The 26,371-nt window shown below is 53.1% G+C and overlaps 7 protein-coding genes across 7 annotated transcripts; 3 read left to right on the plus strand and 4 right to left on the minus strand.

Annotated features, from left to right (window-relative positions):
* Nucleotides 1-910: 910 nt before the first annotated feature.
* On the plus strand, nucleotides 911-2,572 carry NECHADRAFT_90170 (uncharacterized protein; the record flags this gene model as incomplete). Its single annotated transcript, XM_003053581.1, has 3 exons — nucleotides 911-1,062; nucleotides 1,117-1,485; nucleotides 1,552-2,572. The coding sequence occupies 3 exons, from the start codon at nucleotides 911-913 to the stop codon at nucleotides 2,570-2,572; spliced, it is 1,542 nt and encodes a 513-aa protein (XP_003053627.1).
* Nucleotides 2,573-3,797: 1,225 nt separating this feature from the next.
* On the minus strand, nucleotides 3,798-5,144 carry NECHADRAFT_98847 (uncharacterized protein; the record flags this gene model as incomplete). The annotated part of the gene is made up of 2 exons (XM_003054308.1): nucleotides 3,798-4,859; nucleotides 4,913-5,144. 2 exons carry the CDS (start codon nucleotides 5,142-5,144, stop codon nucleotides 4,255-4,257), a joined length of 837 nt encoding a protein of 278 aa, XP_003054354.1. The 3' UTR covers nucleotides 3,798-4,254.
* A 4,634-nt stretch (nucleotides 5,145-9,778) lies between these two features.
* SWDC2101 (uncharacterized protein) lies at nucleotides 9,779-11,330 on the plus strand (the record flags this gene model as incomplete). Its single annotated transcript, XM_003053582.1, has 2 exons — nucleotides 9,779-10,679; nucleotides 10,846-11,330. 2 exons carry the CDS (start codon nucleotides 9,779-9,781, stop codon nucleotides 11,328-11,330), a joined length of 1,386 nt encoding a protein of 461 aa, XP_003053628.1.
* Nucleotides 11,331-11,681: 351 nt separating this feature from the next.
* Nucleotides 11,682-13,841, minus strand: NECHADRAFT_90172 (uncharacterized protein; the record flags this gene model as incomplete). Its single annotated transcript, XM_003054309.1, has 10 exons — nucleotides 11,682-12,014; nucleotides 12,066-12,288; nucleotides 12,337-12,437; nucleotides 12,485-12,587; nucleotides 12,638-12,881; nucleotides 12,927-12,966; nucleotides 13,059-13,103; nucleotides 13,156-13,362; nucleotides 13,441-13,729; nucleotides 13,783-13,841. The coding sequence occupies 10 exons, from the start codon at nucleotides 13,839-13,841 to the stop codon at nucleotides 11,682-11,684; spliced, it is 1,644 nt and encodes a 547-aa protein (XP_003054355.1).
* Nucleotides 13,842-14,400: 559 nt separating this feature from the next.
* On the plus strand, nucleotides 14,401-15,840 carry NECHADRAFT_74979 (uncharacterized protein; the record flags this gene model as incomplete). The annotated part of the gene is made up of 2 exons (XM_003053583.1): nucleotides 14,401-15,301; nucleotides 15,353-15,840. 2 exons carry the CDS (start codon nucleotides 14,401-14,403, stop codon nucleotides 15,838-15,840), a joined length of 1,389 nt encoding a protein of 462 aa, XP_003053629.1.
* A 689-nt stretch (nucleotides 15,841-16,529) lies between these two features.
* On the minus strand, nucleotides 16,530-19,122 carry NECHADRAFT_74980 (uncharacterized protein; the record flags this gene model as incomplete). The annotated part of the gene is made up of 3 exons (XM_003054310.1): nucleotides 16,530-16,778; nucleotides 16,830-18,989; nucleotides 19,039-19,122. The coding sequence occupies 3 exons, from the start codon at nucleotides 19,120-19,122 to the stop codon at nucleotides 16,530-16,532; spliced, it is 2,493 nt and encodes an 830-aa protein (XP_003054356.1).
* Nucleotides 19,123-24,122: 5,000 nt separating this feature from the next.
* NECHADRAFT_74981 (uncharacterized protein) lies at nucleotides 24,123-26,303 on the minus strand (the record flags this gene model as incomplete). Its single annotated transcript, XM_003054311.1, has 8 exons — nucleotides 24,123-24,351; nucleotides 24,418-24,510; nucleotides 24,564-25,002; nucleotides 25,257-25,627; nucleotides 25,696-25,739; nucleotides 25,789-25,907; nucleotides 25,958-26,224; nucleotides 26,282-26,303. The coding sequence occupies 8 exons, from the start codon at nucleotides 26,301-26,303 to the stop codon at nucleotides 24,123-24,125; spliced, it is 1,584 nt and encodes a 527-aa protein (XP_003054357.1).
* Between the last annotated feature and the right edge of the window lie 68 nt (nucleotides 26,304-26,371).

Here is a 26,371-nt window from a genome sequence, read left to right on the forward strand (position 1 = left end):
GGTAGCATGATTATTTGTCTCTGGACGATTTGCTTATCACAGCTGGGAGCTTGAGCCGCACCTAGTGGTGTCGGTCAGGCCAGTACCGTCGGCATATGGCCGTCTCATAGCCTGCTTGTGGTGCAGGCCTTATCTTTGCCATGCCCACGCAGGAACGGATCCTTGGATTGCATCTCTTGAGACGTGGGACCTGGAAGTTGCATAATCAACATTGCAGGGAAGCTTCATACGCGGATTAACCCCATTCTGAGGAGTGATCCCTTATCATTACTGGACTAGGGTTTCAAAAGACAGCTCGCTCGCCGTATAAGGGGACCAGATAGTCTGTTGAAAAACTAGACTACACGAGCTTCAGTAACAGATAGGCGTCACTCCGAGCCAGCTGTACACGGGTTCTAGGAGGCCTTTTCCGAGGCTAGTCCCTTGTCCGGCTCAGGGGACAGTTGTTGTAGCCCCGGAGGCTCTGTCACTCTCCCACCAAGACGGCCCGCTCTAACCCCCGTCGTCACTCCCGTCGTTATCGGATCAGCACGGAACCCCGAGCAGGAATCTGGTTCAAGCATCTCCGGGCTCCGGAGCATCACGTCTATTCTCACCTGTGCCCTCAGTGAGACTTCACAAACACAGATAGAGGCGCATTATCGACTTGAAACTTGCAGGACATTCATAGGAGATCCGGAGATGCAATTTCTAGATTGTCCAACATTTTGGTTCTTGAAGAGGACTGAATTGTTCTTGTATATATGTGCTGGGTATCATCCTTCTTAAACAGGATCAACAGGCTCGACACCAACAAACAACAACACCGTCGCCACAGACTCTTGACCCTCATTTTACTATTCGATCGCTTCCACAAGAATCGACAACATATCTTGAGGTCTCTTTGAATTCAACGACAAGCCTGTTCATCATGGGTTTTCAAATCGCCCATATGTGGAAGGCCCCTGAGGTCAACCCCATCAGCCGGAAAGCTCGAAGTGTGCCAGTACTCAACCCCGTCGACATCTATGGCCGTGTTTTCTTCTTCTCCTGGATGGGTTTCATGCTCGCTTTCTGGGCATGGTGAGTCATTTGATTGAGACTTTGTTCGACTTTGGTGTATTGACTAGACTTTAGGTACACGTTCCCTCCCCTATTGACCGTCACTATCAAGAAGGACCTTCACCTTACGCCTGCCCAAATCGCCAACTCCAACATCGTCTCACTATCGGCTACGTTCTTCCTTCGATTCATTACGGGACCGCTATGCGATCAGTTTGGACCACGACGGGTTTTCGCTTACCTGATCCTTCTTGGCTGCTTCCCTATCGGCCTTGCACCCCTTGTCAAGAATGCAACTGGCCTCTACATCTCTCGATTCTTCATCGGTATTCTAGGTGCAACCTTTGTGCCTTGCCAGGTTTGGTGCACCGGTTTCTTTGACAAGAACATTGTCGGCACCGCGAATGCTTTGGCTGGTGGATGGGGAAATGCTGGTGGTGGAATGTAAGCCAACCCTATACCTTCACAAGACAACGATGGCAGGACATCAAATACTAACTGGGGATCTAGCACCTATTTCATCATGCCTGCCGTTTTCGACTCTTTGGTTGCTCACCAAGGCCTAACCCCTTCCAAGGCTTGGAGAGTGACCTTTATTGTTCCTCTGATCTGCTTGATTGTATGTGGTGTGGGCATGCTCCTGCTGTGCCCCGACAGCCCCATGGGAGACTGGGACGACCAAGCCCAGCAGGTCCGCAAGAACATGGAGGAACATGGTGTTTCTACTTCTGATGAGATTACACCAGTGGGTACACCAGATCGCTCAGGATCGGACGAGGAGAACAGCGCTGGCTGCGAAAAGGACGTCAAGGTTGGCGACCACGAGCATTCGATTACACGCAACGAGGCCATGGAGATTGCACAGGGTGAGATTGTGGTCAAGCCCAGCCTCAAGGAAGCGCTCCCTGTTCTCTACTCTCCCCAGACCTTCTTCCACGTTGCTACCTATGCTTGCTCCTTCGGCGGCGAGCTTGCCATCAACGCTGTGCTGAGCGCATACCTGAAGAAGAACTTCCCGCACCTGGATCAGACCAAGGCGAGCAACTACGCTGCCATCTTTGGATTCCTCAACTTTGTCAACCGACCCCTCGGTGGTGTGATTGCCGATATCCTGTACAACAAATTTGGACGCAACCTTTGGCTGAAGAAGGGATGGATCACGGTTTGTGGCCTGTTGACCGGCGCTCTGCTCATCCTCATCGGCCGAGTGAACCCGGCCGAGTCCAACGGCGGAACTGTGGGCACCTTTGTCGGCCTCATCGTGCTCATGTCGGTCTTCCACGAGGCGGGCAACGGAGCCAACTTTGCGCTTGTGCCGCACGTCCACCCCTTTGCCAATGGTATCCTGTCGGGACTCACGGGCGGAGGCGGCAACCTCGGCGGCGTCATCTTTGCCATCATCTTTCGCTTCATGAACCAGGGCAAGGACTTTGCGATGGGCTTCTGGGTCATTGGCATCATTCACATTGCGCTCAACCTTGCCGTGTGCTGGATCCCTCCCCTGCCCAAGGGACAGGTTGGCGGTCACTGATGTGGAGTTGTGGGTATAGACACAGGACCTGTTGGGGCCTCTAGGGTGTGTGCAATGGAATGAGGTGCCACGAGATGCGCCAAGATAGAACAGTGGGCAGATGGGACTGGAGTATGGGTTATGGTTATGGCTAGGATATCCCGTCGCATCCGACGACGACGTTTGTGTTTTATTATCGAAAGCTATTCAACATGGAACTTTCCATCTCGCTGTCCACCCCCTTGTCATTTCAATATAATTACTCCCTCGATCCTAGGGACACACGTGCAGAAGCAACTACCGACCGACGATCTCACTCGACTTGCTTTCCTTGACAGCTCGTCATTGAATTGACGTGATAGTCGCCGATCGCGTCCTGTTGTCAAGTCGCCGAGACAATGACGTGCAGAATGAGACAAGATGAAGTGCCCCTGCCGATCAGGCACGCGCCCAAGGGAGGGCGTGTACAAAGGCGCGGCGAATTTTCCAGGTTTTTCGTTTCTCTTTTCATTTTAAGGGCAGAATGATGTTGTGAAACCCGACGACGAATCTGAGACCTCTTGCGCGTACGCATCTCGACATGTCACTGCAGGATTAGACAATTTGACCACCACCCTTGAACTTGTTCATGACATCAAGCCAAGGAACCAGTTTTCTTTAGTGTTTGCCCGTTGAACAAGGGATAAACGCTCCAAAGCAAAAAAAAAGTGGTGACAGGTTGAAGATCCTTGCCGATTCTTGGGTGTGAAACTCGTACAACGGAGAGTCCTCATCAAAATATCCAAACTATAACCAACAAACTGAGGTATATACTAGGCACAACTATATCCCCTTCTAATTTCACAAATCAAGGCAGACTATTAATCCCAGCATAAAGTTTGAAGCTTATTCAACCTACATCTCTCGTTACGAGGTCCTGCGACTCTCAGTTGGCGGGAAATCCTGGGAAACGGGAGCATTCCAGTGCGCGGCGGGCGCACGCTGCGACGCCACTCCCGGGCACGATGAAACGGACATCGCAAATGCTGGGGCATTCCAGTGAGGCGTGGGGTCTCATCTTGAGTCGTGGCGTTGCTGGATAGCGGCTTCGGAAAGGATTGTTTTGACAGATGACCGGTACGCTTGCGTGACAAGGGAATGCCGGGTAGAGGCTGGATGGGAGCGGCATGTCGGACGTGTGTTGACAGCCAAACATACGAGATTAGATGTCAGCTAAACATGCTTCAGATTGACCAAGTCTCACAGAAACGCAGAGACAATGTGTTTATGGGCTATTGTTTCATGGATATCTAGTTTCAACAACCGTCTACGACAAGCTACTACAGACAGACGTCTTGTTATTTGGCACGTGGTATTTAATAACAGACAGTTCATTAGGACATTACCACTAGATAATACACACAAAGCTGGGTTATATGTCTATTAGACGTAGCAGCAAGGAAACACGCGGCAGCTACATCAGAAAGGGCTTGATCAAGACAAATAACCCAAGTGGGTTTTAAAAAGTTTTTTCCTCAAATACATTAACAATCCAGAATACCTTCCAAGCTCGGGAATTACCAAATCAACGTATGTGCGCAAAAAAGGCCTGATACCCAGACTGCTCCATACCAGAAGTAACAAGAAACCCTCTAAATGCAGTCATGCCGTCATGACACCACGTAGATACCAAAATATGATACTGGGACGCGGTTTTGCTTCGCTTACAGAGCGAAAGCGGCCATGACGAGACCGGCGACAACGGCGACGGGAGCGCCGAAGCGGGCAGCACCGGAGACGGGAACGGGGGTGGGGGTGCCAGCAGCAGGGGGAGCAGGCTGGGAGGGGTAGACGGGAACAACGGGGTTGCTCTGAGCAGGGGGGTTGGAAGGGTGGGTGTAGATGGGAGGAGCAGCAGGGCCGGTGGCAGTGGCAGTACCGTTGCAGGGGACAGAGGCGGTCTTGACAACAGGGACGAAGGTGGTGGCAGGCTCGGTGGTGTTGCAAGGGACGGTCAGGGTCTTCTCAACGGCGACGACAGTGGTGTGGGCACCGGGAGCGCTGTAGACCTGAGAGACGGAGACAGTCTTGGAACCGTAGTGGGCGGTGAGGGTAGCGGTGCCATCATCGCCGTAGGTAGGGGCCTCGTAGGTGGGCTCGGCAGCCTTGGTGGAAGCGGGCTTGTCGGAGCCAGCAATCTTGAAGGGGTTGGAGTACTGGAAGACCTCGGGGTTGCTCTCCAGCTTGATGACGAGACCGTAGACGTTCTTGTCACCGAGGGAAGCATCAACAGCCCAGCTGTAAGCCTCAGCGTCGTTGGAGACACCAGCTGGTTGATTGTCAGTTGCTTGATTTCTGATTGGTGCGCGCGTCGCTACTCACTGGCAATGTCCTTGATGGGGACCTGGGTGTTCTGGGAGTCACCACCGATCAGGGAGATGGTGACGAGCTGGCCGGCGTACTTGGCGGGAGCATCCCAGGTGATCTGGAAGCTCTGGCCGGCGGCAACGGACTGCCAAGCCTCGGGCTTGAAGATGGGGTCGAAGTCGGCGGTCTGGGCGAAAGCCTTGGCAGCGAAAGCCAGGAAGGCGGCGGCGGAGATGGTGAACTGCATTTTGGCGAGTTTGTTGATTTAGAAATTACAGAATAGCTGTATAAAACAGGGAAAGACTAGAGTTGGAAGGGAGTTGGAGGGAGCACAGGGCAACCGAGAGAGTTGTAAAAAAGAATGTGGTAGGCTAAAAGCCGAAAAGAGTGACTGGTTGGTATGTGCTGGATGTTGAGGGAGAGAAAGAAGAGAAGGAAAATCGAGAATGAAGCCGGGGGTTTTTAGAGATAAATGCCGGAGGAGGCTCGAGGGGGGTGAGAGTGGTGAGGGCGTGGGGCCTGAGGCACGAGGCACGAGGCGTGTGGTACGTACCCCCGAGACAATTTCCAGGTTGGGCGAACCCTCGACGGACCATTGACGCCAAGGACGACGCTAAAGCAGGTACCAGGACGCCGCAGATGCTACCCTGTCTTGCCCCTGGTCTTGTTCCCTGTGCCTGTGTGTGTGTGTGTGTGTGCCTGCGTCGGCGCTTGCAGCCCTTCCTGCGACCTTCTCACCAGGGCTTGGTACGTACCCGACCGCTTCCCTTCATCTTCCACCTCCACACACAGCCTGCGGGACGGTTGGTCGGTGAAGGAGCGTGTTCAACGGCTAACGAAGCTAGCCCAGGGGGGAGCAAAAGTCGGCGCAGGGCATTGAATCTCGCATCGAGGGCAGGCAACCGCTAATTGGCAGCAGTGTTAGTGCATGTCCTCATCCCCCTGAGCGCTGCTCCCCATGCCCTTGCGCCAGTTAGAGTCACCACTCGGCAAGTCGCTCTCGCTCTCGATTCTCGCGCCAACGAACCCGTCCATCCAATCTGCCGGGCAATTCGGGCCAGACCGATCACAGTTAGGCCCCCCCATGGCTCGCCAGGGGCTGCACAAGCAGAGTTTTGGAGGAGCAGGAACCTGGGAAGCTCAGTCTCGCAGCGAGCCCAGACTCAGATCGGGCCACGAGCCCGAATGCTCTCTGGTTCTATTATGGGACCCCCCTGCAAGACCTTCTTCGAACACCGTCTAGCAGCAGATGGTAATTTAACTTGGGTGGGTGAGGGTCTGGCGATTGGCCGCACGCGAGGGGCGCAGAGTCGGCGACCCCCGCTTGGCATCCCATCCCATCCAGTCTCCGTCAAACTGATTGCTCAGAATCCATTGCCCCATGGATGGCGCGCCTGTCGAGACCTTCTTCTCTAAGGATTCAGGCTCTTTAGGGGAAGAGGGAAGGCCGTTTACCCGTTGGAGACGCTATCGAGATGTTGCCGTCTAGACCTTGGGTCTGGGCCTCGGCTTCACAGCGCAGTGTTTAATGTTACATGGTTGAATATGCTTATGCGATATGCCGCTCGTCAAATGCAAGCTCAGGGCATAGAAACAAAAGTCGCAGATTGATTGAACCGAAGGGAAGGGAGTAGAGTCATTCGTTCATTGACGGACGCTTCCATGGAAGATCCCGACAGGTCATGAAACGCTCGAGCCAAAAGTCCAGGGCGATGCAACTCACTAGGCCAATCGCCTGCCAGCAGCTTACATGCAAACAGGGCTCGACCTCTTCCCTGCTCACTTGCCGTATGTGGGAGTCGCCGAGAGAATCAGCGGGCAACAAGGCAAGCTTCCAAAGTCTGTTGCTTCGTACAACGTTGTATAGATTCGTGTTGTACTACGTCAACTCGATTGACAGCACAACGCACCAGGTGTCCGCCCTCCTTGGGCAAACAAACAGACCCCGTCACACACACAGCGGCTGCAGGCAAACCTGACAGCCAGTTCGAGGCCTTCACCTTTCTCCAGAAAAGCCTCTAATAGGGCCTCGCCCAGCCGCTGTGGCTCGTAGGGCTGCTTACTGCCCTTCTTAGCACCGACCCCAGCCGGCTGGGCAGCCGGCCGCCCAGAGTCGCCGCTTCGCTTGGACTTGGATGAATAGGCGAGGCGGCGACGGCTACAAGGCCGGTCTTCTGGCAGCGGGGGCAATCTTGGAATAGCACGTAGTAAAGGGGCAATGCCCGAGAGGAGCAAAACGCAAATCGGAAAGTTTGGAGTGCGATCATGGGGTACTATGGCACCATCTAGACACTGCGACTCTACAGAGTTGTATGGGGTTGGCTGCTCAGCTTGACTTGACAAGAGAGCGTATTCAAGGTCAGAGGGCACACGACCAACATTCTTGTTGGCTTAGAATGTTTGAACTTCTGACCAACAGGCCCGTAAACACTCTATCTGAAATCGCTGACAAGCTGCACCGCCTTGCAGAACATAACCGACATTCGAGTTTCACACTGTCAAGACGCGGCCAACAGGCAATTCGCATGGAACCAAATAACAAGCATATTGAAGCCAGTAATCCCCTCATGGCCAGTGCTCCTTCGCCCCCCTCAAGCAGGGCATGGATCAGATGGAGCACCTCATCTGCGGCGTCTCTCCCATCCCCTGACGAGGACCCTAGATCCCTCCGCTTACCTGTGGCAAGCCGACAAAGACGCCTTCAGCCTTTTCCCTTTCTTTACCGCCCTTCCTCCACCAATGACACCGGCAGCATCGTCGGCATCTAATCTGCGAAATCTGCTGCTGCAATTAGGACATCTCTGACGCGACCTGCCTTGCCCTGCCTGGTTGAATGCGGCACAATGACGCGCCCCCCATGTGTTCGTAGATCAGGGCAAAAGCCACCCGAGGCCAGTGGGCGGCCATTATTCGCCAGCACTGTCTCGGTCGCTTTACAAGGAAGGGCGAATAGGAGGGACGAGGCCCTGTATTCTGTCATCTCGGGGCATGAAAGTGCAATTCCTTAAACCTGTCCTATAATGCTTCTCCGCAGGCAGGCTGGGAGAGGTTAATTCAGGAAATTCGCCAATTAAACGTTGACGCCCGAGCCGGTCGCCGTCCAACGGTCCTCTCTGCCACAAACGGCTCGTCCCCTAAACAGCCACAGCTGAGCCGTAGCGCTGGGTAGGTGATAAACTACAACAGCCCGGCGGTGTCTGGAACGCGCCTATTGTGACTTGCTAGTCGCGAGTAGGCTTCAGCTCCGGGTACGCCACTGTTATGCTTGATGGCGATAGTTTGGAATTGCCTAGTAGTCTGGAAGCCTCCTGAGTGGCCCATCTTCAAAACATCCCGACCGAATGGTGAGGGATTTTGGCCAAGAGCTGTCAGACGGCGATGAAGTCGATTTTTGCGCCATCTAGCCAAGGCCCCGTTCTCGGTATGTGGTAGAGACCGGTATGGACGAGACGAACGGTCGGAACGTCACTCGGAGACAGAGCACGACTCAAGCTCAGTTCCGAAGAGTGTCTCACCGAGAACCTCGTCCACGGGCCGACCACGTAAAAACGATGAGTGAGAGCAGACAAGGGATGTCTTGACTGACAAGAGATGCGTTGAGTCAAAACAGGGAGAATGGGTTTGGTTCTAAGAAAAGAACACACAAGCACAAGGAGCAGAAACAAAAGCAAAACATGGCACGGTCTCGACGACTTGGCTACTGGTTTCAACTGGCAGAGAAGAAGGGCTACCATTGCCCGTCTGCAGAGACAGCCCACAAGTGAGAAACAGAGCACAACAAGGGAACGCCACTGCCTGTCCTCTTTCTTTCCTTAGAGCCACATGGCGCGCGGCACGCGATCAATAGCCTGGATTGTATTGACTGTGCAACCCAGGCACCCAGACCAAGAAATAAATGGCATACTGCAGGTAGGCAATAAGACCTTTGCCAGGCTACATAGACGTAAATTAGACTAGAATATATAAATAAAAAATATTAATTATATTAATTATATTAATTATATTCTCAAGTCTATATAAATCCTTAGGTTTATAATCATAAGCCATTTATGCTGTGATTCAGCGGATTAAATGGCAGAGTAGGTACTTGCGAAGTATACCATTTTTCTTGGACCACTAGCCGGGGCATTCAGTATCCCCCTATTGACCATTGGCTTTTCAGGATTGAAATTTTTCACGGGGTAAACTTCCCGGACGCGCCGTTGCTGCAAAAATAGATAGTTTAATTGCCTAACCGTCCCCCATCACAGACAAGGCCTGATCTGAGGCCCGGCAGCTGTGAAAGGGGGCGCGGCTGACCGGGAGAAAGAACCAGTAGACGGCGCACGGAATGCCGCAAACCCAGCGCCATGGCTGAACTACCGACCGCCCGCATGGTGCGAGCTGCCCATCTGAGAGACAGGGCGGCAATTTGTGGTAATTAAGGAAGCTTCTTTTCACGATGGAAGCACAGTCCTACCAGACTAAGAGGAGCTGAAAGTAATCAATCTTTTGTCAAACTCCATTATAGGAGTCGTAAAGGACTGTTGGTCGTTTGATGACTCGTTCTAGCTGCAGCCAATGGTTTCGCTGGTCAACTCCCGTGTCACAGCGGAGATGAGTAGCCCGGCGCCAAAAGAACAGAATCTCTGCATGAAAACCGCGAGGCCAATGAATTTGGCCGTTCCGCTTCCCTAACCTCTGGTAGTTTCCGGATCTTCAGGAGTGGCTTGCGCAGGCGCTGACCAATCATGTCACTCTGTTGGAGATCACAGCTTCAGCTTTTCAGCCTCGTGCCCCACATTGGTTCTTTGACTTTGGCTGTCAGCCTCGTCCAGACGACCTCCCACCCTCTAGGGCCTGGAACTACCTAATTTCAACGAGGCTGAGCTGTCATTCGCGATGGCTTCCGACGACGAGCGTGTGGGCGATTCGCCCCGTGGCAAGCGTCGGAAGACACATGGCGACTCCTCCCCTCCTTACGCGCCTCGACGCGACGGCGAGGAGGACGATGCGAGCCGCTCGCCTTCTGCCCACCAAGGGATACGAAAGCTCTCGATCCGTGAGCATCGCCGAAATAGCAGGACTATGAGTCCAAGTCCCGGCGATGAAGGCACCGATCGGAAATACTACGATGAGCAGAGCCGTCGCACCTCGCGCTCAAGATCACGGTCAAGATCGCGGTCTAGGTCGACTACTCGCTCCGACTCTCGCATGCGCTCTCGCCTTTCCTCGCCCTCAGTCTCCCGATCACGATCACCCCGCTCCTCACGCTCACGCTCACGATCCCAATCATCATCCACACGCTCCCGAACAGACTCGCTCTCACCTCGAGCTCCGCAACCGACTCCTCCTCCCGAACCCTTCAAACCTAACTACCGCGCCCGCCTCGTCCTCCACGGCCACACAAAGCCCATCTCGCAGGTGCGGATATCTCCCAACGGGCGCTTCATCGCTTCTGCATCTGCAGATGCCACCGTCAAGATCTGGGATGCCGCGACGGGTGCGCATATGGATACACTGTTTGGTCACATGGCCGGCGTGAGCTGTCTCGCATGGACACCTGATAGCAACACCATTGCGAGCGGCTCAGATGACAAGGCCATTCGCCTTTGGGACCGCGTTACAGGTCGACCGAAGACTACTGCCCGAAAGACGGAAGCCGGCCAGGAGATGGCGCCTCTGAAGGGACATCATAATTATATCCACTGTTTAGCTTTCTCGCCAAAGGGCAACATTCTTGCCAGCGGGTCCTACGACGAGGCTGTTTTTCTATGGGACGTGAGAGCGGGTAGACTCATGCGTAGTTTACCTGCGCATAGTGATCCTGTTAGTGGGATTGACTTTTGTTGCGACGGAACGCTGGTCGTGAGTTGCTCAACAGACGGTTTGATGTAAGGACACCCTCTCGTGTGATGAGTTTCACTTGCTAATATGTGTGTATAGTCGTGTCTGGGATACATCAACAGGGCAATGTCTCCGTACACTTGTCCACGAAGACAACCCAGCCGTAACCAACGTCTGCTTCTCCCCCAATGGCCGCTTCGTCCTGGCCTTTAACCTCGACAACTGCATCCGCCTATGGGACTATGTGGCCGGTAGCGTCAAGAAGACGTACCAAGGCCATCTTAATGAAAAGTTTGCCGTCGGTGGCTGTTTCGGTGTCTTGGACGGCGCCCCCTTTATCGCCTCTGCCAGTGAGGACGGGAGCATCGTGCTCTGGGACGTGGTATCCAAGAATGTTTTGCAGAGGGTCGAGGGCCACGCGGGCGTGTGCTTTTGGGTGGATGTTCATGAAGAGACAATGGTCAGCGGTGGCCAGGATAACACAGTCAGGGTGTATCGACACATCAGAGATGCCCCTGTGACCAATGGGACAACAGTCAAAGAGGACCCAAGCTCAACGGATGAGCTGCCAATGAAGCAAGAAGATGTCGACATGGCCGAGGCATAGAGTGTCATATCTCGTATGGATAGCGAAGGCGTTAAATGAATCTATGATGTGATGGACCAAGATGTCCAAACATTCTCTGTGCCTGTCCTAGATTGATCTTTACATCCTATACATTCTTCCTTCGCACTGCTAGCTCCTCATCAATGCGAGGTCCTGACGCCCATCTCTGCTGCCATGAGACACTTGTCTCGACCGTTTTCAGGCACAGTCCAAAAAAATCCAGCACGCCGTTTCTCATTTCCCGAAAGCAAGATGACCATGACTCCACTCCCCCAAATACCAGAATCCTCAATCTACCCTACCACACACCAGTTCATTTCATTTGCCTCAATAGACCAAGGTTGGGGAGACTCAGTCAAACTCAACCTCGACGCTTTGCGCGCCAACCCGCACCCCATCATGATAGACCACGAAGTCGACAGTCCCATCTTCGCATGCCATCTCGACGGTATAGTTCAGCTCGTGGTAGACCTCTCCGATGGGATTGGTATACTTTGGGAGCGACTCCACACGGATGTGTCTGTTCCATTTGATCTGGCACATTCGTTCAACGGTGTGGTCGTTTCTCGAAGGAGCTGGATAGGACGCGGAACAGTGTATGTCCTCCCTAACATAGCCCACGGATTCTGATAAGAGGCGGTAAAAAGGGTACCGGACTGGACGCCTGCTGGTAATGTCATCACCCTGCGAAACATGTCAGTGAGAAGTCCGGCCCTGCCTTGTTTTATCGGTTACCTCTTTCAAGAACCACGTCATTTGGTTCTTGGCCAAGTACTTGCGCTCTTTATCGCACCAGTACTTGTCGGTCTGTAGGTGCTTGAGGTCATCGAAGGATGAGTTGTGGCAGATGCCGTAACTCATGCGGGCAATCCTTGCCTCAACCTTTACACTAATGTCCGCGGAAAAGTTCTGCTTGGAAAGCTCGTGAACGACAGCGCCACGGCAGATGGCGGTCCATCTAGGGTTGTTAGTCAAGTCAGTCCTTGGTTTGGATACTACCACTCACGGTTTGCTTCCCTGAGCCTGCAGGACTGACGATTCAAACTCGGTCTGCAGCCGGTCGAAAAGATATCGGCAACGACCGAAACCGCCAACGAGAACGATGTGCTATAAGGGTCAGCGCAAGCTTCTTGAGGAATGTGTGAAGAACTAACTTTTGGCGGCTGAGAGTACTTTCTTTCAATGGCATCGCACTGGCGGCGCACCAACGACACAATCTTGTCGACAATCGGGGAAAAGACGGACAGGATCTCGTCCCTAGGAAGCCCTGTTAGCCTTGTTTCTGTGCGGAGAGAGCATGAACATACGAGGTGAGCTCAAATGTACGGCGGCGTTTGAGCTTCCGAGGGGTGTCATTGCAGGCGTCGGGCAGATCGACTAGCCAAGTTCTCTGCTGGTTTGCAAACTGCGGCTTGATGCCGTGCTCCCACCCGTCATTGAGGAATCTCTTTTCCGCTGCTTTGCTGACCTGATCCCAAGCTCCTTTGGGGACCTTGGACTTGATGAGATTGAGGAAGTTTTCGTCGAGAAAAACTCCTCCGCACAGGGCTCCTGTTCGTAGTTAGCAAGCCAACTCTACCGTGAGGCTTTGGTTACTTGCCATCTCCTTTGACACACTCCTTGACGACGAATGGCTCTGTCGACTGGATTCTGTAGCTAATGAGGTCCTTGTTCATATTAGTCAGGGCTACCTAAAGCCATGCTTGGTATTCATGGGTGCAAACTTACGACTGTTCCGCCCCCAGCATCGCAGACAACGATGGTATCATCTGGCTACCCATGGATGTCAGTCCGGTTCACCTCAAGTGAGTTGCAGATGGAATACCTTGATGGTTGATCTCTTTGAAAGGTCCTGAATAGTCGCCAAAGCCGCTGCCTCGGGCTCTGAAACGAAACGAACCGTGGTGGCGCCGCATGGTCGGGGAGTAAGGATGCCAGATAAGCCTGCGGCTTGCTTCATGAGTCTCTGAGCGTAGGGGGGCCAGATGGCTGGCAAGGTGATGACGACATGGAACTTGGACTTGTTCAGCAGCTCAGCACCGATGCTGCGCTTGATGGACTCGATGCCATGGTTCCACAGCTTCTTGAGGAAGCAAGCAATGATCTCGACGGGCTGCTTGCCTGTCGCCTCCTGCAGGCGACGAGCGGTAGCGAGCTGCTCAGATGCAGCGATATCGGCTGGAATATCGCCTCTCTTGAGCAGGAGGAGCTTGAACCACTTCAAGGCGTCGTTGTCGGCAGGGATGGAGTATCCCCAGGTGACATCATTATTGCTGTTGTACCACAGTTGAGTGGGTGCCTTCTCTTTGTCTGAGCAGTGGTTTAGCTCGGCCTCCCAGCTTGTCACGATCGCAATGTCATTTGGTTCTCGTGAGTATGCCCAGGCGACACCCGAGTATCTAAGTAAGTAAGTGTCAGCACACACCTGATAATGTGTTGTGAGTAAACCTACGTCGTCCCAAAATCGATGCCAATGACGATGGCATCCTCGGTTGGTTGACTCGCTGCCATCTTTGGTCGTAGCCAAGATCAGTCGGCGCGGTTGGTAGGTCGGTAGGTAGGTAGGTTGGTTGCTAAGTTGGTAAGTAGTTGTCCAACTTTTCAATGTTGGAGGAGAAGAGATGGAGATTGGAAAAGAATAAACGGGAGCAGGGGTTTTTATCTGATACATGGAGAGAGTGAATACAGAGTTGGGAGTGGTGAGTGCCCTTAAGGACATGCAGGCACCCGTCAGTCAGTGAATCACTACCACCTGCCTGATCGACGGATCAAGTTACCTTGGTATGCAAGTAACCTTGGGATTTCTTTCATATTCTTTACCTTCTCCACTGACTTTCTCTCTTTCTCTAACCTCTCTCTTGCACTCACACTCTACGCACTTAACACCATCTCAGCCCTGTGTCGTCACACGACCCCTATCCGAACGCCAATGAGGTCTCTTGAGATCAAGCCTTCACCAATAAAGCGTATTGCATCCTCTTAGACTCAGCAGCTTTAGAAGATATTTCACTCGGGACGCGCGCTCATCGGACCTGGGCGAGTTCATGCATCGCCTTTGACGCTGTTGGCCATGAGCTCCGAACCGCCCTGCCAGGACACGGGTGATTCCTATCCACCTGAGCCTACATCTGAATCCTTTGATGTCATAAATGAACAACTTGAAACCATCAGGGACACCGAATCCGACAGTACTGCAATCTCTCCATCTCATCACGCTCAGCTGGACCTGGAAACCGGCACCGACAACCACGAGCACCGACCTCAAGATCAAGAGCGGTCTGACACCTGGACCGTTGAAGAATTCTTGGAAATTCAGCAAGGGAGACACCAAGAGCTCCTACAGGAGGTCCGTGTCGCAAACGCAGAGAACAGAATTGCTTTGGACGAGGTGATGGGGCAAAACATATCTACGAATTTCGGCCTGTGCTTCCAGCGCATCGAGGAGTTCTTCACAAACTGGGCGCAACAATTCACTCAGCATCAGCTCGTGAGCAAAGTTGCCGAGCTTGAGGAGCGGCTGAATCTGGCAAACCAAACAAACAAGAAACTCGGCGAGGATTTCAAAGAGATGCGCACTAAACACAAAAACGCCTGTACCAAACTCAGCAAGGCTCTCCGCGAGAGAGACGAGCAAAGGCGCCTCGCGGATGGAGGAGCCCTTGCCAATTCCGCCAAGGCAACAGACGACGCTGTTATGGACAAGTGGAGGATTCTCAGCTACAACATTCACACATTGGCCCATTATTTGGCAAAGAGTCCTCCACCGCAGGGCCTGGGTGAGGTCGTTCTCTCTCGGCTGAGCTGGATCTCGCAGTCATACCGAGAAGAGATTGAAGACCAAGACTACCGAGAGTTTCTTCTTGAAGGCTACCTGTGGGGCATGGTCAATGACACAGTGTTCGACGCTGGTACTCGTCTCTGGGGTGGCCCTGGAATGGCCGACCTCAAGACTATCGAAAGCAACCTCGTCAGTAAGTGACATCTATTTTGTACTTTCTCAAAGTATGAGCTAATTCTTGCAGATCGTCTCGGAGGGGAAGCTCAAGGCCGCTCTGAGATTTGCCAGCAAGCTGCGAGATGGCTTGCTCAAGGATCGGGCATTCTCAATCAGCTTTGGGGCTTTGAGTCAGAAGGCGCGAAGGCCCTTGCCACCCTCGAAGCCAGACGCCTGATGCCATTCCTCTCGGCCCCAAACGCCAGTTCTGACAGTGGGGGGAGAGTCAGGGACGAAATGAGCGTCATCATCGCGTGTGCCGTCGAGCTGGACCAGATGTTGATGTGTTCCAAGGCACTCTTCAAGATCCATTGGAAAGACCATGTTCAGGACCATTCAAAGCCTCAGCTATACAACCCAAACGTCATGGATGCAATCGCCTCCGAAACCGAGCTATCTGAGCAGAGCACCGTCAAGATGGTTATTTCGCCCTTTCTCTACAAGGCTGGAAACGCCGACGGCCAAAACTATGAATCCTCGATGCTGCTCATCAAGGCTGCTGTGGTCTGCGATTAGGCCTGCTGGCAATGAATGAAGGAGAGGAAGTTGAGGAAAACTTGATGAACTAGGGGATGCATTCTGAGATTGGGAGACATTGATGATTTTGGAGCCCAGATAAATGGGGTTATGATGTGTGCTGGCTCGGGGCCAAAGATTGATCATCTTTTCTGATGGGATCAGATAATGAGAACAGATAGACACCATCAATTCAGTTCTTGAAGGTAAATGTGATGCTCTCCATATTCCACCTTCCTTGACACTCATATAATGAATATCATCGGGAATGGTGGCAACCTAGATGCCTGTACTGGTCAGCAGCAGCGTTTAAGAGCATCCCACGATTACCAAACAATACTTGTAGTTGTCCCCTCTCGTTCAAGCAAGGAGAAACAGTCACAAGAAACAGAAACTAAGATTTCAACAGATGGATTGCTTTTCATTTGAACAATAACTAAAAAGAAATTACATATTAAACCGTCCCATCAGGGGACACGGAATCCGCATTGGACATATGTATGCTCTTCTCCAGTCGCAATAGCAACCACTTTAGTACAAAAGCCACACACTTATATCACTCTCCCCCTTATCCCTTCTCAAATTAGGTATTAAAGTGCAAACCCTCCTCCCTTTAAACTCCGACCCCTATGAATCTGTGACAAAGGAAAAAAAAGAAAACGTGTCTTGTCATCAAAGAGGTAGGGGTTTTAGTACTTCAAACCGAGACTGAGCTTGATAGATGCCCCTATTCCGCTCGACTGGTTATCGGTCGAGGTGCTGTCTTGGTACTGGGAGGGAGAGCCGCAGCTTAGGTCGAACCAGACGTCTTCGACTGTTGAGTCGATCTCGCGGATGTCCTTGTAGACAGGTTGACCGTAGACGGCACAGCGGGTTGCGCCGCTGTCGTTTTCGTAGAAGCGATAAGCCTCGCAGCCGCGGGTGGATGGTAGATCAAGCTGAAGGATTTGTTAGAACTTTGTACGGAATCGAGAGAGGTAGGAACTTACCTTGCAGAACTGGTAGCAGCCTTCGAGGGTGACGGGCATTCCGTAGCTGTCCTCGCTAAACTCGGCGAGGAAGTTCATTCCCGTGGCCTTACCGTTGACACCACAGTAGGCAGTGTTGCTCTTGGGTGCACCGTTCTCGGCATCATCCTCGCAGATGGTTTCTGTGGGAACACTTGGTGTGGTGGCGGTGGTGTTGAGGTAGGATGACGAGATGGGGACCATGGAGGTGTCGATGATGCATGGCTCAGTGGTCGAGGACTCGATCGAAGTCGTGGTTGTCAGGAAAGGCGTCACGGGGAGAGTTGTTGGCTCAATCGAGGTAGACTCCGGGTCAAAAGCAGTCGAGACAGAGGCAGAGCTACCCTGCGAGGTCGAAGCTTCAGGAGTAAAGGTCGGCTCGACAGAAGACGAAGAATCGCTGGAAGAAACGGGGAGCACGGGAGGAATCGTCGAGTTGCTGGGGGTCGAAGGCAGAGGATAAGCGTCAGAAGACTCGCTGGGGAAGACGGGCTTGGTATAAACCGGGGGCGAGTAAACAGGCGTATCAACAGGCTTGGTGGTGGCCGGAGGAGTCACTGAAGAGTTTCCGGAGGCAACAGGGTCAGAGTAAACAGGTCGTGTGTAGGCTGGCGGCGTGTAAACGGGGCCCTCGTTGGTAGACGAGCTGCTGGAGACCACAGACCCGGGGTAAGCTGGCTGGGTGTTGACCGGGGGAGTGTAGATGGGATCCTCGCTGGTGGAAGAGTTTCCAGGAATGATGGGCTCCGAGTAAGCTGGCTTAGTGTAGGTGGGAGGTGTATACACCGACGGGTCAACAGGAGTGGTGTACACAGGAGGGACTGTGGACGAGTTGTTGGGGACCACGGGGTTCGAGTAGGCTGGTGGGGTGTAAACAGGGGCCTCGCCGGTAGAAGAGTTCACAGGCTGAGGGTACACCGGCTTGGTATAAACAGGAGGCGTGTAAACAGACGGGTCAGCAGACTTGGTAGAGGCTGTCGAAGAGTTGCCAGGGACCACGGGCTTAGTGTAGGCAGGAGGCGTGTACACGGAGGGATCGGCAGAGTTGGTGTAGACGGGAGAAGTAGCCGTCGAGTTGCCAGGGAGCACAGGCTTGGTGTAAGCAGGCTTGGTGTAGACCGGTGGGGTGTAGACGGTGGGCACGATGCTCGAGTTGTTGGGCTCTGGATAGACAGGCTTGGTGTAAACAGGCTTGACGTAAGCAGGAGGGGTGCTCGAGTTTCCAGATGGGCCAGGGTAAACAGGCTTGGTGTAGACTGGCGGGGTATAGACGGTGGGCACGACGCTTGAGTTGCCAGACGGGTCGGGATAAACAGGCTTAGTATAAACCGGGGCCACGATGGTAGAGTTGCCAGAGCCAGAAGGACGAGGGTAGACGGGCTTGGTATACACAGGCTTGGTGTAGGCCGGAGTCTCGATCGAAGAGTTGCTGTGTCCAGGCTCAGGGTACACGGGCTTGACGTAGGCTGGCCGGGTGTAGACGGGAGCATCAGAGTTGTAGCCGCTGGGAGTGTTGTAGATGGCAGACTGGTAGCCACTCGCGGAGACGGGCGTGGTGTACATGGGAGCAGCGATGGTCGAGTTCATGTAAGGGAAATCATCCGTGCAGGGCTCAGTCTCATCAGGATCCTCGACATCCTTTGTCTTGGGAGGGAGATAGGTCGCGTTGGTAGGATAGTAAGGAGAGCCAGTGTTGTACTCGCCGCCGCGGTTGGTGTTCTCAGCAATGGGGTACGCAGCATTGGTCTCCTTGTCGTATGATAGCGTAGGAACATACTTGCCACCAGGCAGGTAAACGGTGCCGTTACGAGTGACAGTCTGGGTGCAGTCACGGCAGATGGTGTAAGACATGTTTGAAGAGGCAGTGACGGTGACAGTCAAGTCGAGAGTCGTAGTTGAGACGTAGACGCCACCGGTAGGACACTCAATATCTGACTTGAGAGTCTTAGAGTTAACGGCCGAAGTGGATGTGTTCTTGGGAGCAGCATATTGAGAGTCGACCTTGGTGTATGTGTCGGGAGAGGCGTACTTGGCGCCAGGAGTGTAGACGTTGGGCTGGTTATAAGCATTTGCGTAGTTGTAATCAGCTCGAGCAGCCATTCTTGCTGTAGAACCCTGTGATCCTTGATCATCTCGTCGAAGCTGTATCTATGTCAGAACATGACAATCTTTAAATCTGCAAAGCCCATACCTTATTGAACCAAGTGCCCCGTGGAGCGGCCTCGACAGCCGTGGCCAAAAGGCCAGCGGCGCCGATGAATGTAGGCAGAAGCATGCTGCAGACTGTGTATCAAGATGGAAATAGGAAAAAGAGAGCAGCCGGTGAGAGGATGAGGCTGTTGTGAGAGTGTGAGAGAAGATGCTGAGTCTGGTGGTGAGAGTTGCATCTCTGGGACGCATCCCACGGCCTTTAAGTACGACTTCATCTTTTCGAGGGCTGCTGCTCAAGGAGTCAATTGTCAATCAAAAGGGACGAATATTGAAGACTTTGAAAGGGTGGTATATTGAAGAGGGAGCGTCGGGAGCCCTTTGGAAGGGGCCCGTCGTGGGGCTGTTGATCGGTTCAAGGGAGTTGACACCAAAATCGCACACACAATCGACACAAAGGGAGACAAAAGCAATGTTTGCCCAGATCCCGACGAGGGGAGCAGAGACATTTTCGGATTTTTATTGAACACTAGGTTCTTATCGATTGAACGCGACCGACACTATAATTCGTCAATCGAGACACGGACGAAGCGACGGACACGAGAGTTGAAGCTTTGTGGGTGTGGGTTTGTTCTATTGTCGATAGATTCAATCACCCTTGGGCTTATCCCGCCCACCTCGCGCACAAGAAGCCGTGAGTGAAATGACAATCAAGATATGATAGGGACAGTGTGAGTGCGAGTGTGAGTGTGTGTAATTCGCCCTAGAATACAGATTCGCACAGCTCAACCAAGTTAATTGGCCTGACCTGTGGCTGTGTGATAGGTGATCCTCCTGTCGGGATGGATAATGCAGATGTGCTGGAATGGGTATCAAGAGGGTCACGCAATCGCCGTCGTGCCCTTTGTAAGAGTAAAAAAACGAGAAACCATATGCTGATGCCGAAAAAAAAAAGAAAAAAAACAAGCAACCGTCAAACAACCAATCCGCCGTCCGTGATGCAATCGTGTCTGCCAAGGTCCTGGTCCTGGTCCTGTAATGTCCTGTCCTGTAAAGCAACGTCTGTCTCATCCTTCATTGCTGGCCTCGGTTCATGTGCGAGATGCCGCGGCGATCCCAAGTCAACTTCAAGTCTCGTTCTCGACCAATCAATCTTCCCAAATCGTCTCCAGATCGAGATCCCCTCTCCGCTCAGCTCCGCATACACTCCAACGCTTCCGTTTATCTCTGGACCCAAATCCCATTGTGCGTCCCCGGGGCTGCCCATCTTTCCCCTTTGAGTCTGATGAGTCGTTACCCTCGGCGGCATCCGCGGCAGCCTTTAGCTGCGCAATTCGCTCGGCTTCCAACGCAGCTTCTTCGGCATCAGGTGTGTCAGGAATAGTCTCCAAGCTGGAAATGCTGGGGCTTCGTGACCTGGTTGAAGTTGGTGTTGAAGGAACTGATGAGTAAGTGGTTCCATAGCTCCCTGAGAGAGCATCGTAGCTCCGGTACGACGAAGTAGATGAGATCGATGAGGATGGAGTTGGGGGAAAGGCTGTCAGGGAGCCGGTGCTGGATGATGCAATGGTCCTCAGAGGAGATGATGGCCGACGCAGTCGAGCAGGAGTGCTTGATGAGAAGCCCAGAATGGGGGAGCTACTTCGCCTCTCCCCGTGCCTCCGCTCGGGCTCTAGTACAGATGTTCGAACGGGAGAAATTGGTGGAAACGCCTCATCGGCAGGCTTCCGCGGGATTCGGACGCGGCTCGGAGATCCTGAGGGACTGGTTTGGCGGCGCTGGGGCGAATAGAGAATATGACCGGAGCCATTCACTCCGGGCATGGATTGAGTACGAGACATTGGGGGCGCCAGGCTGGTGGTGGAGCGGGATCGAGAATGAGCACCAGAGAGGGGAGAGGTGGTGCGTGGGCGGTACGGAATGAAGGTGGTTGTGGACCACGAGGGTGAAGCTGGCGATGTCGGACTAGGGTCGGTGCTGCGTCTCAGGTTTGGCGGCTTTCGAGGCAGGTCAATGTTGAGGGTCGAGACGGAGTTTGGATTAGGAATCCGCAGAGCTGGAGCAGTTGGGGGAACCACAGGAGACGAGGAGACAAGAGCAGGCCGGAACTCCTCCATCCGCTCCGTCTCAGGAACAGGCTCCATGTCGAGATTGGTAATCGGTAGATGGAGGCACGGATGGAACTTGGGGCCAACCGCTGTCGTCAGGGCGTCAACGGTGGCATGTGTCGGCCGAAGCTTGATCGGTGTGTGGGCGACAGGCTATGGCCAGGCGCTTCGAGGATTTCGGTAGGGGAAGCGATGATCGGATGTGGTTATGGGAAGCTATGCCGACGGCAATAGTCGGTTGCTTGGAGCTATCTCTAGGCGGTGCAGCTCTCGCAGATCCGAGCCAAGAACAAGCCGCCTCAAAAGCACAAGCTCGCGGGATTGATAAAAGTCGCGGCAGAGGCGGGGTCGAACAAGGTTGGAAGGTTCAGAATCGGGCTGGAAATGGCGGTTCTCGATGTGTGGAGAGGTGGAGGAGAGCTGTAGAGGGCCGACGATGAAGGAACCCGTGAGGAACAAGGTCCAAGGACGAAGAGTCGAGGAAGTCGGCGAGTAAAGAGGTGGTGGTGGCGGAAGAAGGGATGGGGAGGAGGTGGTAGAAGGAGGAGAAAAGGAGCAAGATAAGCGGCGTTTAAGGTCGTGAGGCGTTAAAAGAAAGGTGATGGGAGATTTCAAAGAGGAGAGTGACGGGCAAGTGAGAGCTGAGCTGAGGGAGAGAGTCTAGAGTGTGAGTGACAAGCACGAGTGACACTGGGCGCGTGTGACGGGACGGTCAAGGGAGGTACCTCTGGAGTGGAGTGGAGGGGCCACCCACCGATGGAGCAGACCTGGGGGAACGTGCGACAAGCCCGCTAGGGGCCCTTTTAGCGGCGGCGGAGGTTGACGGCCAGTGGGTAACTCTTCTGTCAGGGCGGTGTCCTTCTGTGGATTTGTCCATAGCATCCATGGCAGCTAGAGGCGGCGGCAAAAACGCGACAGACCCGGCGGGCTCTAAACCAAAACAAAAACCGCCGGCGCCACTCTTACATTCCAGTGTGTCCTTCCATCGTTGGAACGGGAGAACAAGACGAGAACATGTCTGTCTGGTACCAACGGTGAATTCTCTCTGTTTCTGTTTGTTGGTGCTCAGATTAACATGCGGGGGGCCTCGATCATCGTTGGGGGCATTAACGCATTCCGTTTCCCCTCATCAACAACAAAAACAATATCTATCCACGGCAACGTGCTGCGTCGTCTTTGCGCCCTTGATCCAGTGCCCCATCTCTCTAGCCAGGCAACGAGTAAACATGGCGATGCGCAACAGTCTAGGGGAGATCTTCAGGGAGCTACATGTCCAATGGTGGCCCCGTCCCATCGTCAACGCCGCCCTTCCAGAACATGTCGGTCTATACAATTCCCAATCCCCGGGTCAACTCCCTGTGTCGGTGCCGACCGCTGTAGACCATTAGCCACTGTGGCCAGTGTCTCTCTTGCTCCGAGATTCATAATCCAGACTCGTGCTCATCCTCCCTTTTCACTCTCCCAATTCTCCGGGATCCCCTGGGCTCACCATTGCCGAATGCCCGGGTCTCTAGGGCCCCTTCACGGGGGAGACCGAAGAAGCTCGAGCCTAGCCTAGGCTTTTGCGTCCATTTTTTTGCGAGCGAGGCGCCAAGAAGGGAACAAAAAGGTGAAAAGGCCGCAAATGGCTCAGCCTGAACTTTTGACTGACTCTTATGCAGCAGCAAAAGGGGAGCATGAACCGAGCAGCATGCATCCCTGGATGCATTGCATAGATAGTACCTGAGTAAGCCATCCTTCATCATGCAAGACCAATTCCTTTCATCCACCCATCACATGTCTACACCTGCGCTTAGCTCGCCATTGAATGAATCGCAAAGCCAGTGGCCACCAAATCTGGCTCCCTCTCAACCCGTCCGAGTCAGTCATCACCTCTCAGTGGCCCGTCAGTTTAAACGCTTGACGCCCTCTCCTCTGACTGGTCCAGTCGGTCAACTCTTTCGCGCGCAGGGATGCGCCCAGGCTTCAAGACAAGCCTGTGAACGGAGAAACGGGGATGGGCCCAGCTCATTGGGCAGCGCCCATTCTCGACGGCACAGGGGGGCAAGGGTCAAGTCCCCGTCATGACGTCTCGCTCTGGTTACAGGTTTCCAGGTTGCCAGCATGAGCATCTCGTATTATTCTTTGTTGTTGTTATTGCCGCCTTGCATGAGCTGCACAAGATTGAACCAGCAACCAAAACCTCCAACGCGATTGGATCTCAACAAGCAAAGCAACCAAACTTACCCTTCACAGTTGAACCCCGGATTTTCTAAACCTCGGTCTCTTGCCAAGGACCCTGCACTACTGCACGACAGGAAAGCCAGTTCCATTTTTAGATGCCGCCAGCAAAGAGGCTCTGGCCGCATCCCGGGTCCCCCTCGAATTTACCCTCCAACATTATCAAGGACCAGAACAAGATCATTTGACACCTATAAGCTCTCATGGTGCCGAGTTTCCCTCTTATCTGCAAACCTAGACGTTTAACATAAAATCATCGGCCGATAAACCCTTCACCGTTCAAACACCGCCGAAGAGTGACACGAGATTTCATCCCTTTCTCTTACGAGCCATCTACGCGTGATGTCCTTGGCGGTGCCGCCTGCAGAACCATTTCCTCGCCATTAATTCCATCAACCAGCTTCCTTCTTGACTCTCGATTCCACTCACAATCGCCTTCTCCGGGGAATTTCAGGGGTCTCGCTTAATGCCGACTCACGTATCAATGCGAATCCCTCGACACGTCACTGTCTATGCTCTGATCTAGTCGAATTAAGCTCATCCAATAACTGACCTGCAATTCTCAAGGCAACCCTTGTTATGGTGACCTGGAATAGGCCATCCTAGATGGCACGGCTTCACATCTCACACACTAACAGGCCATGACTTGGCCTGTCCAAATAGATCTTGCACAGCTACATATACTCTAAAGTTTATGCGCCTTCCATCGCCCAAGACAGATTCTATCGGCCTCGCCATGAAGTAGCTTCCCGAACCCCAACTCTCCAAATTCGGTCCTCGTACTCGACCTGACTCGCATTCAATTCACACGCCCGGCAGTGTCCGTCACGCCCTTCTCTCCGGTGGTACCTGGAAGAGGTGTATCCCCCAAAACCTCGTCCAATTTGCCATGGTCTTTGGCTTCCTGTACGGCTTCCACCTGCGCGATCAGACGAGACTCTCCCTTCTTCGTCTTCCATGCTGGGGGTGCTCCCTTCTTGAAGAGCTCTTCTACTTCTTCGATTGTCTTGCCGCATGTCTCGGGGTATCTGTTTCACCAATTGGTAAACTGCTCGAATCACTGAATAGGCATAAAGCCACGATCTAGCACTCACGTAAAGTAGGCCTGGACAGCCGATCCGATGCACAAAACACCAAAGATGATGAAGATTTTGTACTGAATGTTCTTAAATCCCGGGGGAGTGAACCTGAGTAGTCATAAGCGGAAGTTTGTATGCAGCGCCTTTACTCGTTCACTTACATTCCAAGAGCAAAGTTGAAGAGCCAGTTGGCCTCGGCTGCCATGGCCATACCCGTCGCTCGAGTGCCTGTAGACCAAACCTCGGCTGCGTAAATCCATGCCACAGGAGCCAGCGTGAGTGCGTAGACAATGATCAAGAGATAGCTGAATGCGATAACGGTATAGGCCGGGGAGCCAGTGACTCTCATCACCACATTGGCATTGCCTTCAACACCTCCGGGAACGGGCACCGAGTAGGCACCGAGCATCGCAGCAACGATAAAGTGACACACCGCCATACCGATCGAACCCCAAACCAGAAGTGTGCGTCGTCCAGTCTTGTCGATGAATGGGAACATGATTGATGTGAACAGGATAAAGAGTGCATACTGGACACCCGAGGCGATGAGGTTGACGTTGCCCTGAAGATTGGCCATCTGGAAGACGTACGTCATGTAATCTAGGATGCCAGGTTAGCTTATGAATAATGGGTTTCATTTCAAGGTGTTGTTGATGGGAACTCATCGGGGCGAGCCGGCGTAGATAGTGCAGGTGGGGCCGAACTCCGCTCCACCACACGGATGCCGAAGTGGGGCTAAATCAGTCCGGGCCCGATCCCGATGAAGTATCCAGACCATGAAACATGAAAAACACCACAACTCCTTCAAATCTTGGTCGTTTTCACTGATTTAGAGATGTAAATCATAAACTCACAGACTATCACGTTGGCCCCACTCATCTGTTGCCAGGCTTGAACAGAAAGTCCAGCCATTGTTCTCTTCCACATCCCGTTCTTGAAGAACTTGCGCCAACCTCCGCCAGCTTCACGCTCGGCAGCCAAGGTCTCGGAGATTTCTCTCCATTCGGCGATTACTAGGGCATTATTTCTGTCTCCTCTGGCTTGGATGTCTGCCAGAGTCTGGATGGCCTCCTCCTCGCGGCCAACCTTGGCCAGCCAGCGGGGAGAACGAGGGAGGAAGGGAAGGCCGATCATAAGGACAACACAGGGAATGAACTGGGTCCCCCATGCGGTCCTGAAAGACGCAGTTCCAGGAATAAAACCGCAGCCGTAGCCAATGAAGTACCTAGGAGTATGAAGTCAGTTGCTGTCCTCACCAAGGGAGGGTAAACTTGCATGATCAGAATTCCCCACTCAATAGCCAACTGCTGGATTATGATGATACGTCCACGACGTTCCTATAATTTGTGAGTACTCGAAGTACAAGCTTGAACCTGATAGACGTACTCTCTTGGCAATCTCGGCCAAGTACACAGGAACCTGAGAAGAAGTGATACCAACGCAGACCCCGTTAAGGAAGCGACCAGCCACAAGCATGCCAAATCCGTTGACGGCGACCTGGAGTGCTGTACCCACGAGCCACCAGAGACAAGCAAACATAATGCTAGGGGCTCACTGTTAGCAATGGGCCAGGAGTTCACGCCTGGGGTAACGTTATACCTGTCACGGCGACCCCATTTGTCAGAGATGGGACCGGCAATCAGACTGCCAAACACAGATCCAGCAGCAAGAGCAGATCCAATGGCTCCCTGTCTAACACCGCTAGGGTTGTCAAAATACTCGATGTACTGGGGCCGAATGACGAGCGCAGCGATAGACGAGATATCGAAACCAAAGAGCATACCACCGACTGTGGCCACCAGGGCCACAAAATAAGTGTTGGCTGTAATGGGGACATCAGCGAAAGTCCAAAGACAAAGATGGCCGGTGTAGAACGTACTGATCTTTGTAAGTTTCCTCATTGTGAAGAAGTCACGATGCACAAGATTATCCACCTTGATGATGTTGATAGAAGACGTTGATTCGAAAG

Source organism: Fusarium vanettenii (genome assembly GCF_000151355.1).
Source record: "Fusarium vanettenii 77-13-4 chromosome 1 genomic scaffold NECHAsca_1_chr1_3_0, whole genome shotgun sequence".
In the NCBI taxonomy this organism is placed as follows: domain Eukaryota; kingdom Fungi; phylum Ascomycota; class Sordariomycetes; order Hypocreales; family Nectriaceae; genus Fusarium; species Fusarium vanettenii.